This window comes from Haliotis asinina, chromosome 14, assembly GCF_037392515.1.
Source record: "Haliotis asinina isolate JCU_RB_2024 chromosome 14, JCU_Hal_asi_v2, whole genome shotgun sequence".
Lineage (NCBI taxonomy): Eukaryota > Metazoa > Mollusca > Gastropoda > Lepetellida > Haliotidae > Haliotis > Haliotis asinina.
In genome coordinates, this window is record NC_090293.1 from 9,649,742 (window position 1) to 9,667,875 (window position 18,134).

General features: G+C 42.0%; 2 protein-coding genes across 2 annotated transcripts in view; both read right to left on the reverse strand.

The window, feature by feature from the left end:
• Positions 1–22: 22 nt before the first annotated feature.
• Positions 23–8,960, reverse strand: LOC137262085 (A disintegrin and metalloproteinase with thrombospondin motifs adt-1-like). Its single transcript, XM_067799868.1, has 15 exons — positions 8,840–8,960; positions 8,213–8,395; positions 7,553–7,744; positions 6,926–7,108; positions 6,266–6,457; positions 5,639–5,821; positions 4,979–5,170; positions 4,353–4,535; positions 3,693–3,884; positions 3,067–3,249; positions 2,407–2,598; positions 1,781–1,963; positions 1,121–1,312; positions 446–677; positions 23–26 (listed from the first exon to the last, which is right to left on the reverse strand). Exons 1-15 carry the CDS (start codon positions 8,958–8,960, stop codon positions 23–25), a joined length of 2,607 nt encoding a protein of 868 aa, XP_067655969.1.
• Positions 8,961–9,027: 67 nt separating this feature from the next.
• LOC137262087 (SCO-spondin-like) overlaps positions 9,028–18,134 on the reverse strand; it is a 40,694-nt gene continuing 31,587 nt past the window's right edge. The window contains exons 13-23 of the mRNA XM_067799869.1: positions 15,271–15,462; positions 14,644–14,826; positions 13,984–14,175; positions 13,358–13,540; positions 12,698–12,889; positions 12,072–12,254; positions 11,412–11,603; positions 10,786–10,968; positions 10,126–10,317; positions 9,451–9,682; positions 9,028–9,031 (exon numbers count right to left, since the gene is read on the reverse strand). Of these exons, the coding sequence (XP_067655970.1) occupies positions 9,028–9,031; positions 9,451–9,682; positions 10,126–10,317; positions 10,786–10,968; positions 11,412–11,603; positions 12,072–12,254; positions 12,698–12,889; positions 13,358–13,540; positions 13,984–14,175; positions 14,644–14,826; positions 15,271–15,462 (1,928 nt within the window). The remainder of the gene's footprint in view (positions 9,032–9,450; positions 9,683–10,125; positions 10,318–10,785; positions 10,969–11,411; positions 11,604–12,071; positions 12,255–12,697; positions 12,890–13,357; positions 13,541–13,983; positions 14,176–14,643; positions 14,827–15,270; positions 15,463–18,134) is intronic.

An 18,134-nucleotide genomic window follows, 5' to 3' on the forward strand; every position in this document is an offset into this window, starting at 1 on the left:
TGTCCAGTTTGACAATCCTCCATCAACTGCAAAACAAAACATGGACAACTTTGAAATATGGTAGCAATTCATATATCTTCAATACGAAACCCCATCATTCTTTCACAATGTTGACATTGTCTTTAGGCAGCTTAATGCTGCGTATCATCAGATCAGAAATATTTCATTTGGCATCCACAATCAAAGCTGATTTCTAGGTTTACTACCATTTCCCTTCGGTTCTATTCAACTCTCTCCGGAGCATTTGGCATGGAATATAGCAAAATCAGCACTCATTTCATCTCGTAACAGATCGAGATATAATGCACATCGGAGAAAAGCCTTTGCAATTAATAATTCGCTCATGAAAGAAACATCCACATTTTAAAACTTGTTGTATGCCAGCAACTTAGATGTGACATTCCACTCGAAAACAGTTCAACTTCAGAGTAAGACTACGTGATACCATATGGAAGTACACAGAAGAGGTAGGATGAAAGCAGCTGCACATTTACCTGGACATTTAGGAAGACCACAATTTCCCATTTGCGTCTCTATAAGCAGGGCTGTACAGCTGATATTATCAGCTGGTGCAACACAATTCCTGGTTCTCTCCATGCGCCCCTCTTCCCCTGGACCACAAGCGGCTGTACATACTGGAGAACTCCACTGGGTCCAATCGCTAACGTTGTCTTCGCCTAATGGTTGGAAATAAGCCAATAGTTTCATTCTTACGATGAACGAACATTGGAGTCTCTCCAAAAGTGTCCTCCAGACATACACATACTTTGTTCTCGATAGGCTTTTGGCAAAACAACAAAAAGGAATTCCTCCAAAACATCTCTAATACTCTTCATTTTGGTTGGTAGAATACCTGACCTATCCTTATAATTATGTGTATACACATCCCGTCATTGTAGAATTTTAGTCGGAGGTAGTTTCAACAATTCTATTACATCAACCAGTACTAACATAACATCTCCGAGATTCATTGGCTCAGAACAGTTTCAGAGTGCAGCTAATTAATTACCGTCAACAAATGAGTGTATAGACCAAATTTCTAACCCCGAAAATCCCACACTGACTTGCACATATACTTTGCAGGCAGTAAGAGCCATGTAAAACAATTGTCATCACATACCACTGCAAGCTGGAACACTGCACAGTGTTTGGCTGGTTTCCATCAGTGGACCAGTGCAGTTCTTGCCACCGGCATCTGGAGCAGGGGCGTTGCACTCCCTGTATCTGCTTTGATTTGTCATGGCATTTACTCCGCATGTGACGGGGCAGGGTACGATGGACCACGATGTCCAGTTTGACAATCCTCCATCAACTGCAAAACAAAACATGGACAACTTTGAAATATGGTAGCAATTCATATATCTTCAATACGAAACCCCATCATTCTTTCACAATATTGACATTGTCTTTAGGCAGCTTAATGCTGCGTATCATCAGATCAGAAATATTTCATTTGGCATCCACAATCAAAGCTGATTTCTAGGTTTACTACCATTTCCCTTCGGTTCTATTCAACTCTCTCCGGAGCATTTGGCATGGAATATAGCAAAATCAGCACTCATTTCATCTCGTAACAGATCGAGATATAATGCACATCGGAGAAAAGCCTTTGCAATTAATAATTCGCTCATGAAAGAAACATCCACATTTTAAAACTTGTTGTATGCCAGCAACTTAGATGTGACATTCCACTCGAAAACAGTTCAACTTCAGAGTAAGACTACGTGATACCATATGGAAGTACACAGAAGAGGTAGGATGAAAGCAGCTGCACATTTACCTGGACATTTAGGAAGACCACAATTTCCCATTTGCGTCTCTATAAGCAGGGCTGTACAGCTGATATTATCAGCTGGTGCAACACAATTCCTGGTTCTCTCCATGCGCCCCTCTTCCCCTGGACCACAAGCGGCTGTACATACTGGAGAACTCCACTGGGTCCAATCGCTAACGTTGTCTTCGCCTAATGGTTGGAAATAAGCCAATAGTTTCATTCTTACGATGAACGAACATTGGAGTCTGTCCAAAAGTGTCCTCCAGACATACACATACTTTGTTCTCGATAGGCTTTTGGCAAAACGACAAAAAGGAATTCCTCCAAAACATCTCTAATACTCTTCATTTTGGTTGGTAGAATACCTGACCTATCCTTATAATTATGTGTATACACATCCCGTCATTGTAGAATTTTAGTCGGAGGTAGTTTCAACAATTCTATTACATCAACCAGTACTAACATAACATCTCCGAGATTCATTGGCTCAGAACAGTTTCAGAGTGCAGCTAATTAATTACCGTCAACAAATGAGTGTATAGACCAAATTTCTAACCCCGAAAATCCCACACTGACTTGCACATATACTTTGCAGGCAGTAAGAGCCATGTAAAACAATTGTCATCACATACCACTGCAAGCTGGAACACTGCACAGTGTTTGGCTGGTTTCCATCAGTGGACCAGTGCAGTTCTTGCCACCGGCATCTGGAGCAGGGGCGTTGCACTCCCTGTATCTGCTTTGATTTGTCATGGCATTTACTCCGCATGTGACGGGGCAGGGTACGATGGACCACGATGTCCAGTTTGACAATCCTCCATCAACTGCAAAACAAAACATGGACAACTTTGAAATATGGTAGCAATTCATATATCTTCAATACGAAACCCCATCATTCTTTCACAATGTTGACATTGTCTTTAGGCAGCTTAATGCTGCGTATCATCAGATCAGAAATATTTCATTTGGCATCCACAATCAAAGCTGATTTCTAGGTTTACTACCATTTCCCTTCGGTTCTATTCAACTCTCTCCGGAGCATTTGGCATGGAATATAGCAAAATCAGCACTCATTTCATCTCGTAACAGATCGAGATATAATGCACATCGGAGAAAAGCCTTTGCAATTAATAATTCGCTCATGAAAGAAACATCCACATTTTAAAACTTGTTGTATGCCAGCAACTTAGATGTGACATTCCACTCGAAAACAGTTCAACTTCAGAGTAAGACTACGTGATACCATATGGAAGTACACAGAAGAGGTAGGATGAAAGCAGCTGCACATTTACCTGGACATTTAGGAAGACCACAATTTCCCATTTGCGTCTCTATAAGCAGGGCTGTACAGCTGATATTATCAGCTGGTGCAACACAATTCCTGGTTCTCTCCATGCGCCCCTCTTCCCCTGGACCACAAGCGGCTGTACATACTGGAGAACTCCACTGGGTCCAATCGCTAACGTTGTCTTCGCCTAATGGTTGGAAATAAGCCAATAGTTTCATTCTTACGATGAACGAACATTGGAGTCTCTCCAAAAGTGTCCTCCAGACATACACATACTTTGTTCTCGATAGGCTTTTGGCAAAACAACAAAAAGGAATTCCTCCAAAACATCTCTAATACTCTTCATTTTGGTTGGTAGAATACCTGACCTATCCTTATAATTATGTGTATACACATCCCGTCATTGTAGAATTTTAGTCGGAGGTAGTTTCAACAATTCTATTACATCAACCAGTACTAACATAACATCTCCGAGATTCATTGGCTCAGAACAGTTTCAGAGTGCAGCTAATTAATTACCGTCAACAAATGAGTGTATAGACCAAATTTCTAACCCCGAAAATCCCACACTGACTTGCACATATACTTTGCAGGCAGTAAGAGCCATGTAAAACAATTGTCATCACATACCACTGCAAGCTGGAACACTGCACAGTGTTTGGCTGGTTTCCATCAGTGGACCAGTGCAGTTCTTGCCACCGGCATCTGGAGCAGGGGCGTTGCACTCCCTGTATCTGCTTTGATTTGTCATGGCATTTACTCCGCATGTGACGGGGCAGGGTACGATGGACCACGATGTCCAGTTTGACAATCCTCCATCAACTGCAAAACAAAACATGGACAACTTTGAAATATGGTAGCAATTCATATATCTTCAATACGAAACCCCATCATTCTTTCACAATGTTGACATTGTCTTTAGGCAGCTTAATGCTGCGTATCATCAGATCAGAAATATTTCATTTGGCATCCACAATCAAAGCTGATTTCTAGGCTTACTACCATTTCCCTTCGGTTCTATTCAACTCTCTCCGGAGCATTTGGCATGGAATATAGCAAAATCAGCACTCATTTCATCTCGTAACAGATCGAGATATAATGCACATCGGAGAAAAGCCTTTGCAATTAATAATTCGCTCATGAAAGAAACATCCACATTTTAAAACTTGTTGTATGCCAGCAACTTAGATGTGACATTCCACTCGAAAACAGTTCAACTTCAGAGTAAGACTACGTGATACCATATGGAAGTACACAGAAGAGGTAGGATGAAAGCAGCTGCACATTTACCTGGACATTTAGGAAGACCACAATTTCCCATTTGCGTCTCTATAAGCAGGGCTGTACAGCTGATATTATCAGCTGGTGCAACACAATTCCTGGTTCTCTCCATGCGCCCCTCTTCCCCTGGACCACAAGCGGCTGAACATACTGGAGAACTCCACTGGGTCCAATCGCTAACGTTGTCTTCGCCTAATGGTTGGAAATAAGCCAATAGTTTCATTCTTACGATGAACGAACATTGGAGTCTGTCCAAAAGTGTCCTCCAGACATACACATACTTTGTTCTCGATAGGCTTTTGGCAAAACAACAAAAAGGAATTCCTCCAAAACTTCTCTAATACTCTTCATTTTGGTTGGTAGAATATTTGAGCTATCCTTATAATTATGTGTGTATACATCCCGTCATTGTAGAATTTTTTCTCGGAGGTAGTTTCAACAATTCTATTACATCAACCAGTACTAACATAACATCTCCGAGATTCATTGGCTCAGAGCTGTTTCAAAGTACAGCTAATTAATTACCGTCAACAAATGAGTGTATAGACCAATTTCTAACCCCGAAATTCCCACACTGACTTGCACATATACTTTGCAGGCAGTAAGAGCCATGTAAAACAATTGTCATCACATACCACTGCAAGCTGGAACACTGCACAGTGTTTGGCTGGTTTCCATCAGTGGACCAGTGCAGTTCTTGCCACCGGCATCTGGAGCAGGGGCGTTGCACTCCCTGTATCTGCTTTGATTTGTCATGGCATCTACTCCGCATGTGACGGGGCAGGGTACGATGGACCACGATGTCCAGTTTGACAATCCTCCATCAACTGCAAAACAAAACATGGACAACTTTGAAATATGGTAGCAATTCATATATCTTCAATACGAAACCCCATCATTCTTTCACAATGTTGACATTGTCTTTAGGCAGCTTAATGCTGCGTATCATCAGATCAGAAATATTTCATTTGGCATCCACAATCAAAGCTGATTTCTAGGCTTACTACCATTTCCCTTCGGTTCTATTCAACTCTCTCAGGAGCATTTGGCATGGAATATAGCAAAATCAGCACTCATTTCATCTCCTAACAGAACGAGATATAATGCACATCGGAGAAAAGCCTTTGCAATTAATAATTCGCTCATGAAAGAAACATCCACATTTTAAAACTTGTTGTATGCCAGCAACTTAGATGTGACATTCCACTCGAAAACAGTTCAACTTCAGAGTAAGACTACGTGATACCATATGGAAGTACACAGAAGAGGTAGGATGAAAGCAGCTGCACATTTACCTGGACATTTAGGAAGACCACAATTTCCCATTTGCGTCTCTATAAGCAGGGCTGTACAGCTGATATTATCAGCTGGTGCAACACAATTCCTGGTTCTCTCCATGCGCCCCTCTTCCCCTGGACCACAAGCGGCTGTACATACTGGAGAACTCCACTGGGTCCAATCGCTAACGTTGTCTTCGCCTAATGGTTGGAAATAAGCCCATAGTTTCATTCTTACGATGAACGAACATTGGATTCTGTCCAAAAGTGTCCTCCATACATACACATACTTTGTTCTCGATAGGCTTTTGGCAAAACGACAAAAAGGAATTCCTCCAAAACATCTCTAATACTCTTCATTTTGGTTGGTAGAATATTTGAGCTATCCTTATAATTATGTGTGTATACATCCCGTCATTGTAGAATTTTTTCTCGGAGGTAGTTTCAACAATTCTATTACATCAACCAGTACTAACATAACATCTCCGAGATTCATTGGCTCAGAACAGTTTCAGAGTGCAGCTAATTAATTACCGTCAACAAATGAGTGTATAGACCAAATTTCTAACCCCGAAAATCCCACACTGACTTGCACATATACTTTGCAGGCAGTAAGAGCCATGTAAAACAATTGTCATCACATACCACTGCAAGCTGGAACACTGCACAGTGTTTGGCTGGTTTCCATCAGTGGACCAGTGCAGTTCTTGCCACCGGCATCTGGAGCAGGGGCGTTGCACTCCCTGTATCTGCTTTGATTTGTCATGGCATTTACTCCGCATGTGACGGGGCAGGGTACGATGGACCACGATGTCCAGTTTGACAATCCTCCATCAACTGCAAAACAAAACATGGACAACTTTGAAATATGGTAGCAATTCATATATCTTCAATACGAAACCCCATCATTCTTTCACAATGTTGACATTGTCTTTAGGCAGCTTAATGCTGCGTATCATCAGATCAGAAATATTTCATTTGGCATCCACAATCAAAGCTGATTTCTAGGCTTACTACCATTTCCCTTCGGTTCTATTCAACTCTCTCAGGAGCATTTGGCATGGAATATAGCAAAATCAGCACTCATTTCATCTCGTTACAGATCGAGATATAATGCACATCGGAGAAAAGCCTTTGCAATTAATAATTCGCTCATGAAAGAAACATCCACATTTTAAAACTTGTTGTATGCCAGCAACTTAGATGTGACATTCCACTCGAAAACAGCTCAACTTCAGAGTAAGACTACGTGATACCATATGGAAGTACACAGAAGAGGTAGGATGAAAGCAGCTGCACATTTACCTGGACATTTAGGAAGACCACAATTTCCCATTTGCGTCTCTATAAGCAGGGCTGTACAGCTGATATTATCAGCTGGTGCAACACAATTCCTGGTTCTCTCCATGCGCCCCTCTTCCCCTGGACCACAAGCGGCTGTACATACTGGAGAACTCCACTGGGTCCAATCGCTAACGTTGTCTTCGCCTAATGGTTGGAAATAAGCCCATAGTTTCATTCTTACGATGAACGAACATTGGATTCTGTCCAAAAGTGTCCTCCATACATACACATACTTTGTTCTCGATAGGCTTTTGGCAAAACGACAAAAAGGAATTCCTCCAAAACATCTCTAATACTCTTCATTTTGGTTGGTAGAATATTTGAGCTATCCTTATAATTATGTGTGTATACATCCCGTCATTGTAGAATTTTTTCTCGGAGGTAGTTTCAACAATTCTATTACATCAACCAGTACTAACATAACATCTCCGAGATTCATTGGCTCAGAGCTGTTTCAAAGTACAGCTAATTAATTACCGTCAACAAATGAGTGTATAGACCAAATTTCTAACCCCGACATTCCCACACTGACTTGCACATATACTTTGCAGGCAGTAAGAGCCATGTAAAACAATTGTCATCACATACCACTGCAAGCTGGAACACTGCACAGTGTTTGGCTGGTTTCCATCAGTGGACCAGTGCAGTTCTTGCCACCGGCATCTGGAGCAGGGGCGTTGCACTCCCTGTATCTGCTTTGATTTGTCATGGCATCTACTCCGCATGTGACGGGGCAGGGTACGATGGACCACGATGTCCAGTTTGACAATCCTCCATCAACTGCAAAACAAAACATGGACAACTTTGAAATATGGTAGCAATTCATATATCTTCAATACGAAACCCCATCATTCTTTCACAATGTTGACATTGTCTTTAGGCAGCTTAATGCTGCGTATCATCAGATCAGAAATATTTCATTTGGCATCCACAATCAAAGCTGATTTCTAGGCTTACTACCATTTCCCTTCGGTTCTATTCAACTCTCTCAGGAGCATTTGGCATGGAATATAGCAAAATCAGCACTCATTTCATCTCCTAACAGAACGAGATATAATGCACATCGGAGAAAAGCCTTTGCAATTAATAATTCGCTCATGAAAGAAACATCCACATTTTAAAACTTGTTGTATGCCAGCAACTTAGATGTGACATTCCACTCGAAAACAGTTCAACTTCAGAGTAAGACTACGTGATACCATATGGAAGTACACAGAAGAGGTAGGATGAAAGCAGCTGCACATTTACCTGGACATTTAGGAAGACCACAATTTCCCATTTGCGTCTCTATAAGCAGGGCTGTACAGCTGATATTATCAGCTGGTGCAACACAATTCCTGGTTCTCTCCATGCGCCCCTCTTCCCCTGGACCACAAGCGGCTGAACATACTGGAGAACTCCACTGGGTCCAATCGCTAACGTTGTCTTCGCCTAATGGTTGGAAATAAGCCCATAGTTTCATTCTTACGATGAACGAACATTGGATTCTGTCCAAAAGTGTCCTCCATACATACACATACTTTGTTCTCGATAGGCTTTTGGCAAAACAACAAAAAGGAATTCCTCCAAAACATCTCTAATACTCTTCATTTTGGTTGGTAGAATATTTGAGCTATCCTTATAATTATGTGTGTATACATCCCGTCATTGTAGAATTTTTTCTCGGAGGTAGTTTCAACAATTCTATTACATCAACCAGTACTAACATAACATCTCCGAGATTCATTGGCTCAGAACAGTTTCAGAGTGCAGCTAATTAATTACCGTCAACAAATGAGTGTATAGACCAAATTTCTAACCCCGAAAATCCCACACTGACTTGCACATATACTTTGCAGGCAGTAAGAGCCATGTAAAACAATTGTCATCACATACCACTGCAAGCTGGAACACTGCACAGTGTTTGGCTGGTTTCCATCAGTGGACCAGTGCAGTTCTTGCCACCGGCATCTGGAGCAGGGGCGTTGCACTCCCTGTATCTGCTTTGATTTGTCATGGCATTTACTCCGCATGTGACGGGGCAGGGTACGATGGACCACGATGTCCAGTTTGACAATCCTCCATCAACTGCAAAACAAAACATGGACAACTTTGAAATATGGTAGCAATTCATATATCTTCAATACGAAACCCCATCATTCTTTCACAATGTTGACATTGTCTTTAGGCAGCTTAATGCTGCGTATCATCAGATCAGAAATATTTCAATTGGCATCCACAATCAAAGCTGATTTCTAGGCTTACTACCATTTCCCTTCGGTTCTATTCAACTCTCTCCAGAGCATTTGGCATGGAATATAGCAAAATCAGCACTCATTTCATCTCGTTACAGATCGAGATATAATGCACATCGGAGAAAAGCCTTTGCAATTAATAATTCGCTCATGAAAGAAACATCCACATTTTAAAACTTGTTGTATGCCAGCAACTTAGATGTGACATTCCACTCGAAAACAGCTCAACTTCAGAGTAAGACTACGTGATACCATATGGAAGTACACAGAAGAGTTAGGATGAAAGCAGCTGCACATTTACCTGGACATTTAGGAAGACCACAATTTCCCATTTGCGTCTCTATAAGCAGGGCTGTACAGCTGATATTATCAGCTGGTGCAACACAATTCCTGGTTCTCTCCATGCGCCCCTCTTCCCCTGGACCACAAGCGGCTGTACATACTGGAGAACTCCACTGGGTCCAATCGCTAACGTTGTCTTCGCCTAATGGTTGGAAATAAGCCCATAGTTTCATTCTTACGATGAACGAACATTGGAGTCTGTCCAAAAGTGTCCTCCATACATACACATACTTTGTTCTCGATAGGTTTTTGGCAAAACGACAAAAAGGAATTCCTCCAAAACATCTCTAATACTCTTCATTTTGGTTGGTAGAATAACTGACCTATCCTTATAATTATGTGTATACACATCCCGTCATTGTAGAATTTTAGTCGGAGGTAGTTTCAACAATTCTATTACATCAACCAGTACTAACATAACATCTCCGAGATTCATTGGCTCAGAACAGTTTCAGAGTGCAGCTAATTAATTACCGTCAACAAATGAGTGTATAGACCAAATTTCTAACCCCGAAAATCCCACACTGACTTGCACATATAATTTCCAGGCAGTAAGAGCCATGTAAAACAATTGTCATCACATACCACTGCAAGCTGGAACACTGCACAGTGTTTGGCTGGTTTCCATCAGTGGACCAGTGCAGTTCTTGCCACTGGCATCTGGAGCAGGGGCGTTGCACTCCCTGTATCTGCTTTGATTTGTCATGGCATTTACTCCGCATGTGACGGGGCAGGGTACGATGGACCACGATGTCCAGTTTGACAATCCTCCATCAACTGCAAAACAAAACATGGACAACTTTGAAATATGGTAGCAATTCATATATCTTCAATACGAAACCCCATCATTCTTTCACAATGTTGACATTGTCTTTAGGCAGCTTAATGCTGCGTATCATCAGATCAGAAATATTTCATTTGGCATCCACAATCAAACCTGATTTCTAGGTTTACTACCATTTCCCTTCGGTTCTATTCAACTCTCTCCGGAGCATTTGGCATGAAATATAGCAAAATCAGCACTCATTTCATCTCGTTACAGATCGAGATATAATGCACATCGGAGAAAAGCCTTTGCAATTAATAATTCGCTCATGAAAGAAACATCCACATTTTAAAACTTGTTGTATGCCAGCAACTTAGATGTGACATTCCACTCGAAAACAGTTCAACTTCAGAGTAAGACTACGTGATACCATATGGAAGTACACAGAAGAGGTAGGATGAAAGCAGCTGCACATTTACCTGGACATTTAGGAAGACCACAATTTCCCATTTGCGTCTCTATAAGCAGGGCTGTACAGCTGATATTATCAGCTGGTGCAACACAATTCCTGGTTCTCTCCATGCGCCCCTCTTCCCCTGGACCACAAGCGGCTGAACATACTGGAGAACTCCACTGGGTCCAATCGCTAACGTTGTCTTCGCCTAATGGTTGGAAATAAGCCAATAGTTTCATTCTTACGATGAACGAACATTGGAGTCTGTCCAAAAGTGTCCTCCAGACATACACATACTTTGTTCTCGATAGGCTTTTGGCAAAACGACAAAAAGGAATTCCTCCAAAACATCTCTAATACTCTTCATTTTGGTTGGTAGAATACCTGACCTATCCTTATAATTATGTGTATACACATCCCGTCATTGTAGAATTTTAGTCGGAGGTAGTTTCAACAATTCTATTACATCAACCAGTACTAACATAACATCTCCGAGATTCATTGGCTCAGAACAGTTTCAGAGTGCAGCTAATTAATTACCGTCAACAAATGAGTGTATAGACCAAATTTCTAACCCCGAAAATCCCACACTGACTTGCACATATACTTTGCAGGCAGTAAGAGCCATGTAAAACAATTGTCATCACATACCACTGCAAGCTGGAACACTGCACAGTGTTTGGCTGGTTTCCATCAGTGGACCAGTGCAGTTCTTGCCACCGGCATCTGGAGCAGGGGCGTTGCACTCCCTGTATCTGCTTTGATTTGTCATGGCATTTACTCCGCATGTGACGGGGCAGGGTATGATGGACCACGATGTCCAGTTTGACAATCCTCCATCAACTGCAAAACAAAACATGGACAACTTTGAAATATGGTAGCAATTCATATGTCTTCAATACGAAACCCCATCATTCTTTCACAATGTTGACATTGTCTTTAGGCAGCTTAATGCTGCGTATCATCAGATCAGAAATATTTCATTTGGCATCCACAATCAAAGCTGATTTCTAGGCTTACTACCATTTCCCTTCGGTTCTATTCAACTCTCTCCGGAGCATTTGGCATGGAATATAGCAAAATCAGCACTCATTTCATCTCGTTACAGATCGAGATATAATGCACTTCGGAGAAAAGCCTTTGCAATTAATAATTCGCTCATGAAAGAAACATCCACATTTTAAAACTTGTTGTATGCCAGCAACTTAGATGTGACATTCCACTCGAAAACAGTTCAACTTCAGAGTAAGACTACGTGATACCATATGGAAGTACACAGAAGAGGTAGGATGAAAGCAGCTGCACATTTACCTGGACATTTAGGAAGACCACAATTTCCCATTTGCGTCTCTATGAGCAGGGCTGTACAGCTGATATTATCAGCTGGTGCAACACAATTCCTGGTTCTCTCCATGCGCCCCTCTTCCCCTGGACCACAAGCGGCTGTACATACTGGAGAACTCCACTGGGTCCAATCGCTAACGTTGTCTTCGCCTAATGGTTGGAAATAAGCCAATAGTTTCATTCTTACGATGAACGAACATTGGAGTCTGTCCAAAAGTGTCCTCCAGACATACACATACTTTGTTCTCGATAGGCTTTTGGCAAAACGACAAAAAGGAATTCCTCCAAAACATCTCTAATACTCTTCATTTTGGTTGGTAGAATATTTGAGCTATCCTTATAATTATATCTGTGTACATCCCGTCATTGTAGAATTTTAGTCGGAGGTAGTTTCAACAATTCTATTACATCAACCAGTACTAACATAACATCTCCGAGATTCATTGGCTCAGAACAGTTTCAGAGTGCAGCTAATTAATTACCGTCAACAAATGAGTGTATAGACCAAATTTCTAACCCCGAAAATCCCACACTGACTTGCACATATACTTTGCAGGCAGTAAGAGCCATGTAAAACAATTGTCATCACATACCACTGCAAGCTGGAACACTGCACAGTGTTTGGCTGGTTTCCATCAGTGGACCAGTGCAGTTCTTGCCACCGGCATCTGGAGCAGGGGCGTTGCACACCCTGTATCTGCTTTGATTTGTCATGGCATTTACTCCGCATGTGACGGGGCAGGGTACGATGGACCACGATGTCCAGTTTGACAATCCTCCATCAACTGCAAAACAAAACATGGACAACTTTGAAATATGGTAGCAATTCATATGTCTTCAATACGAAACCCCATCATTCTTTCACAATGTTGACATTGTCTTTAGGCAGCTTAATGTTGCGTATCATCAGATCAGAAATATTTCATTTGGCATCCACAATCAAAGCTGATTTCTAGGCTTACTACCATTTCCCTTCGGTTCTATTCAACTCTCTCCGGAACATTTGGCATGGAATATAGCAAAATCAGCACTCAATTCATCTCGTAACAGATCGATATATAATGCACATCGGAGAAAAGCCTTTGCAATTAATAATTCGCTCATGAAAGAAACATCCACATTTTAAAACTTGTTGTATGCCAGCAACTTAGATGTGACATTCCACTCGAAAACAGTTCAACTTCAGAGTAAGACTACGTGATACCATATGGAAGTACACAGAAGAGGTAGGATGAAAGCAGCTGCACATTTACCTGGACATTTAGGAAGACCACAATTTCCCATTTGCGTCTCTATAAGCAGGACTGTACAGCTGATATTATCAGCTGGTGCAACACAATTCCTGGTTCTCTCCATGCGCCCCTCTTCCCCTGGACCACAAGCGGCTGTACATACTGGAGAACTCCACTGGGTCCAATCGCTAACGTTGTCTTCGCCTAATGGTTGGAAATAAGCCAATAGTTTCATTCTTACGATGAACGAACATTGGAGTCTGTCCAAAAGTGTCCTCCAGACATACACATACTTTGTTCTCGATAGGCTTTTGGCAAAACGACAAAAAAGAATTCCTCCAAAACATCTCTAATACTCTTCATTTTGGTTGGTAGAGTATTTGAGCTATCCTTATAATTTTATCTGTGTACATCCCGTCATTGTAGAATTTTAGTCGGAGGTAGTTTCAACAATTCTATTACATCAACCAGTACTAACATAACATCTCCGAGATTCATTGGCTCAGAACAGTTTCAGAGTGCAGCTAATTAATTACCGTCAACAAATGAGTGTATAGACCAAATTTCTAACCCCGAAAATCCCACACTGACTTGCACATATACTTTGCAGGCAGTAAGAGCCATGTAAAACAATTGTCATCACATACCACTGCAAGCTGGAACACTGCACAGTGTTTGGCTGGTTTCCATCAGTGGACCAGTGCAGTTCTTGCCACCGGCATCTGGAGCAGGGGCGTTGCACTCCCTGTATCTGCTTTGATTTGTCATGGCATTTACTCCGCATGTGACGGGGCAGGGTACGATGGACCACGATGTCCAGTTTGACAATCCTCCATCAACTGCAAAACAAAACATGGACAACTTTGAAATATGGTAGCAATTCATATGTCTTCAATACGAAACCCCATCATTCTTTCACAATGTTGACATTGTCTTTAGGCAGCTTAATGCTGCGTATCATCAGATCAGAAATATTTCATTTGGCATCCACAATCAAAGCTGATTTCTAGGCTTACTACCATTTCCCTTCGGTTCTATTCAACTCTCTCCGGAGCATTTGGCATGGAATATAGCAAAATCAGCACTCATTTCATCTCGTTACAGATCGAGATATAATGCACATCGGAGAAAAGCCTTTGCAATTAATAATTCGCTCATGAAAGAAACATCCACATTTTAAAACTTGTTGTATGCCAGCAACTTAGATGTGACATTCCACTCGAAAACAGTTCAACTTCAGAGTAAGACTACGTGATACCATATGGAAGTACACAGAAGAGGTAGGATGAAAGCAGCTGCACATTTACCTGGACATTTAGGAAGACCACAATTTCCCATTTGCGTCTCTATGAGCAGGGCTGTACAGCTGATATTATCAGCTGGTGCAACACAATTCCTGGTTCTCTCCATGCGCCCCTCTTCCCCTGGACCACAAGCGGCTGTACATACTGGAGAACTCCACTGGGTCCAATCGCTAACGTTGTCTTCGCCTAATGGTTGGAAATAAGCCAATAGTTTCATTCTTACGATGAACGAACATTGGAGTCTGTCCAAAAGTGTCCTCCAGACATACACATACTTTGTTCTCGATAGGCTTTTGGCAAAACGACAAAAAGGAATTCCTCCAAAACATCTCTAATACTCTTCATTTTGGTTGGTAGAATACCTGACCTATCCTTATAATTATGTCTGTGTACATCCCGTCATTGTAGAATTTTTTCTCGGAGGTAGTTTCAACAATTCTATTACATCAATCAGTACTAACATAACATCTCCGAGATTCATTGGCTCAGAACAGTTTCAGAGTACAGCTAATTAATTACCGTCAACAAATGAGTGTATAGACCAAATTTCTAACCCCGAAAATCCCACACTGACTTGCACATATACTTTGCAGACAGTAAGAGCCATGTAAAACAATTGTCATCACATACCACTGCAAGCTGGAACACTGCACAGTGTTTGGCTGGTTTCCATCAGTGGACCAGTGCAGTTCTTGCCACCGGCATCTGGAGCAGGGGCGTTGCACTCCCTGTATCTGCTTTGATTTGTCATGGCATTTACTCCGCATGTGACGGGGCAGGGTACGATGGACCACGATGTCCAGTTTGACAATCCTCCATCAACTACAAAACAAAACATGGACAACTTTGAAATATGGTAGCAATTCATATATCTTCAATACGAAACCCCATCATTCTTTCACAATGTTGACATTGTCTTTAGGCAGCTTAATTCTGCATGTCATCAGATCAGAAATATTTCACTTCGCATCCACAATCAAAACTTACATTTATTTCCTTTCGGCACTATTCATGTCTCACCTGAGGATTTGGCATGGAATATAGCAAACTCAGTACTCATTTGATGCCGTTACAGATCGAGATATAATGCACATCGGAGAAAAGCCTTTGCAATTAATAATGTACCCATGGAAGATACATCCAAATTTTAAACACTCCTTCCATTTGATAGACAAACATTTGGAGATTGATTAGTGGCATTACATTGTACTTTGATTCTGATACGATGGGATGGGTACACGTTTTCAGCCTTGCATAGAAAAACACAAAATATTGGTATGAACCACATTTATTTTTCAACAAAGTCCCCTAGTGAGTCAAGACACCTGTTCCATCTTTTCTGCCAGGCGCTGATGCCATCTCTGTAGAAGGCGCCATTTTGGTCCTCAAACCAAGCCTCAGTAGGAGCATTAAGCTCATTATAATCGTGAAATCTAGATCTACGCAAGTGTTCCTTGAGATTTGGAAACAGATCTAAATGGTAATCAGTTGGTGCCAGGTCTGGAGAGTAGGCGAGATGCGGCAAGATTTCGTACCCGCATTCCTGGACAGCAGCGGCTGCAACGCGAGAGGTGTGTACTGGAACATTGTCTTGATGTAGAAGAATACCACGTCTGATCTTGCCCCGGAGCTTCTTCTTGATTGACTGTCGCACTTGCCTCAACAAGTTAGCATGATATTCCCCATTCATTGTTCTTCATTTTTGTAAGTAATCTATCTGGATGACGCCTTTGCTATCCCAGAAGACTGTCGCCATTTCCTTCTGCACTGATCTGGAGGCTTTGAACTTTTTGGTCGTGGGATAAGTGACATGTTTCCATTCCATGGATTCTTGTTTGCTCTCAAGATCATAGTGGTGGATCCAGGTTTCATCACAGGTTACTAACCTAAAGTGAAAATCTTCTGATTTCTTGTTGTATCTGGTTAGCATGGAGTTGGTTATGGTGACCCTTGTTTGCTTCATTTCATCTGTAAGCATTCTTGGCACCCATCTTGTGCACACCTTAGACATGACGAGATGTTCATGAAGAATTGTCTCGATGGATCCGTGTGAAATGCCTGTGGTCTCCACTAACTCGTGGAGTGTGATTCGACGATTTTCCAGCACAAGTCTATGCACTCTGTTAATGTTTTCCTGTCTAGTGCTTGTTGTCGGGCGACCTGGACGGGGGTCATCTTCACGACTCTCTGTCCCATGCTTAAATTCATTGACCCATCGTTTGATGGTAGCAGATGAAGGGGAAGACTTCCTATAAACTGCTGAAAGCCTTTCTTGAATGTTCATCGCCGAGTTTCCTTCAAGAACTAAAAACATAATTATTGCTCTATGCTCAATTTTATTCATTTTCACTGCCGTGAGAGGGGTCTCTTTCTGTCAATGTGAGCTGTTCAATAACTTCTGAGAGTAGGATACCAAGACGTATATATCACATCACCTACACCCCAAGGTTCAATGTCCTACCATAGGCTGTGACACCTGGGTATGAAAAATGCTCAAGGCTCAAAACTTATTGACATCCCCTGTTTCCCGTCTGCACGCAGTCCAGACGGCGATTGGGACTTCTCTCAGGAACCGTAGTCGAATGCCCCAAGAACCTTCGGGATGACATGAAGGCTCCCCAACACTGCAGCCTTCTGCCTAACCCAGATTTTCAGAACAGCTCCCGGTGGAGAATACGGGCACTCTAATGATGTGTGCCAAGAGTTCAGGAGGTACCAAACCAAGGGCACCGAGAACAATAAAGAGCCTGATGAGCCAGTGTACTTGGGATGCAAGCGAGACATTTCGAAGGTGAGGTCCGCATATTTATTATGCTTTTCCTGAATCTTGCCAAACACGTTTCTGTCAAAAGGACAGAAAATTCAATGATCAAAATAATTACATTGGTCATGTCAAAAAGGACATGATCAGGACATTGCACAAATGCACTGACAGAATGAGTGAGTGGGTTAATACTTAACGTAAAAAGGCATATGACTGTCCCTCATGAATAGGTTCTAAAGTCTCTTCACTGCACATGATCGCGCAGTGAGGATCGCGAGGCAGGTCAACAGATGGTTGGCACAAATCTTCCAGTGTCTGAGTTGAGTTGGGCATCCATAATCATGCAGAAGTATAAGTTTAATTTGCCTTCGGTTTGGACGGTGATTACCTCGCTGCTGTTGTTGATAGAAGGTCCATTGCCGTGCAGCCCGTCATCGCCCATGAATCGTTTGTCCAACCACAGCATGTACTTGGTGGACATGGCGATGAGATCAAGATCCTTGACCACCACGTTGGTTTCCAGCGTGCGTTTGATCATAGACAGTTTGGGTTTTTTCATCTCATCCCACTGATGGTAAGCTGTCATGCCTTGGCTGAACGGTTGGTTGGGGATGCCCTCAAGGGTCACTTTCACTTTCATGATCTTTCGAAAAGTTCGTAGTCTTCCACGGCAACGATCAAGATGCCTTTGTGATGTTCCACAGCGTGCCGCTCTTGTCCTTGACGATCA

Bases quoted from the DNA above. Each gene is read 5' to 3' on its own strand.
- LOC137262085 (XM_067799868.1), bottom strand. From the start codon at position 8,960: ATGACAAATCAAAGCAGATACAGGGAGTGCAACGCCCCTGCTCCAGAT. The intron at 3,885-4,352 runs GTAAATGTGCAG...TTTGTTTTGCAG, and splicing joins TGGTCTTCCTAAATGTCCAG to TTGATGGAGGATTGTCAAAC. The intron at 678-1,120 runs GTATGTGATGAC...TCCAACCATTAG, and splicing joins CAGTGTTCCAGCTTGCAGTG to GCGAAGACAACGTTAGCGAT.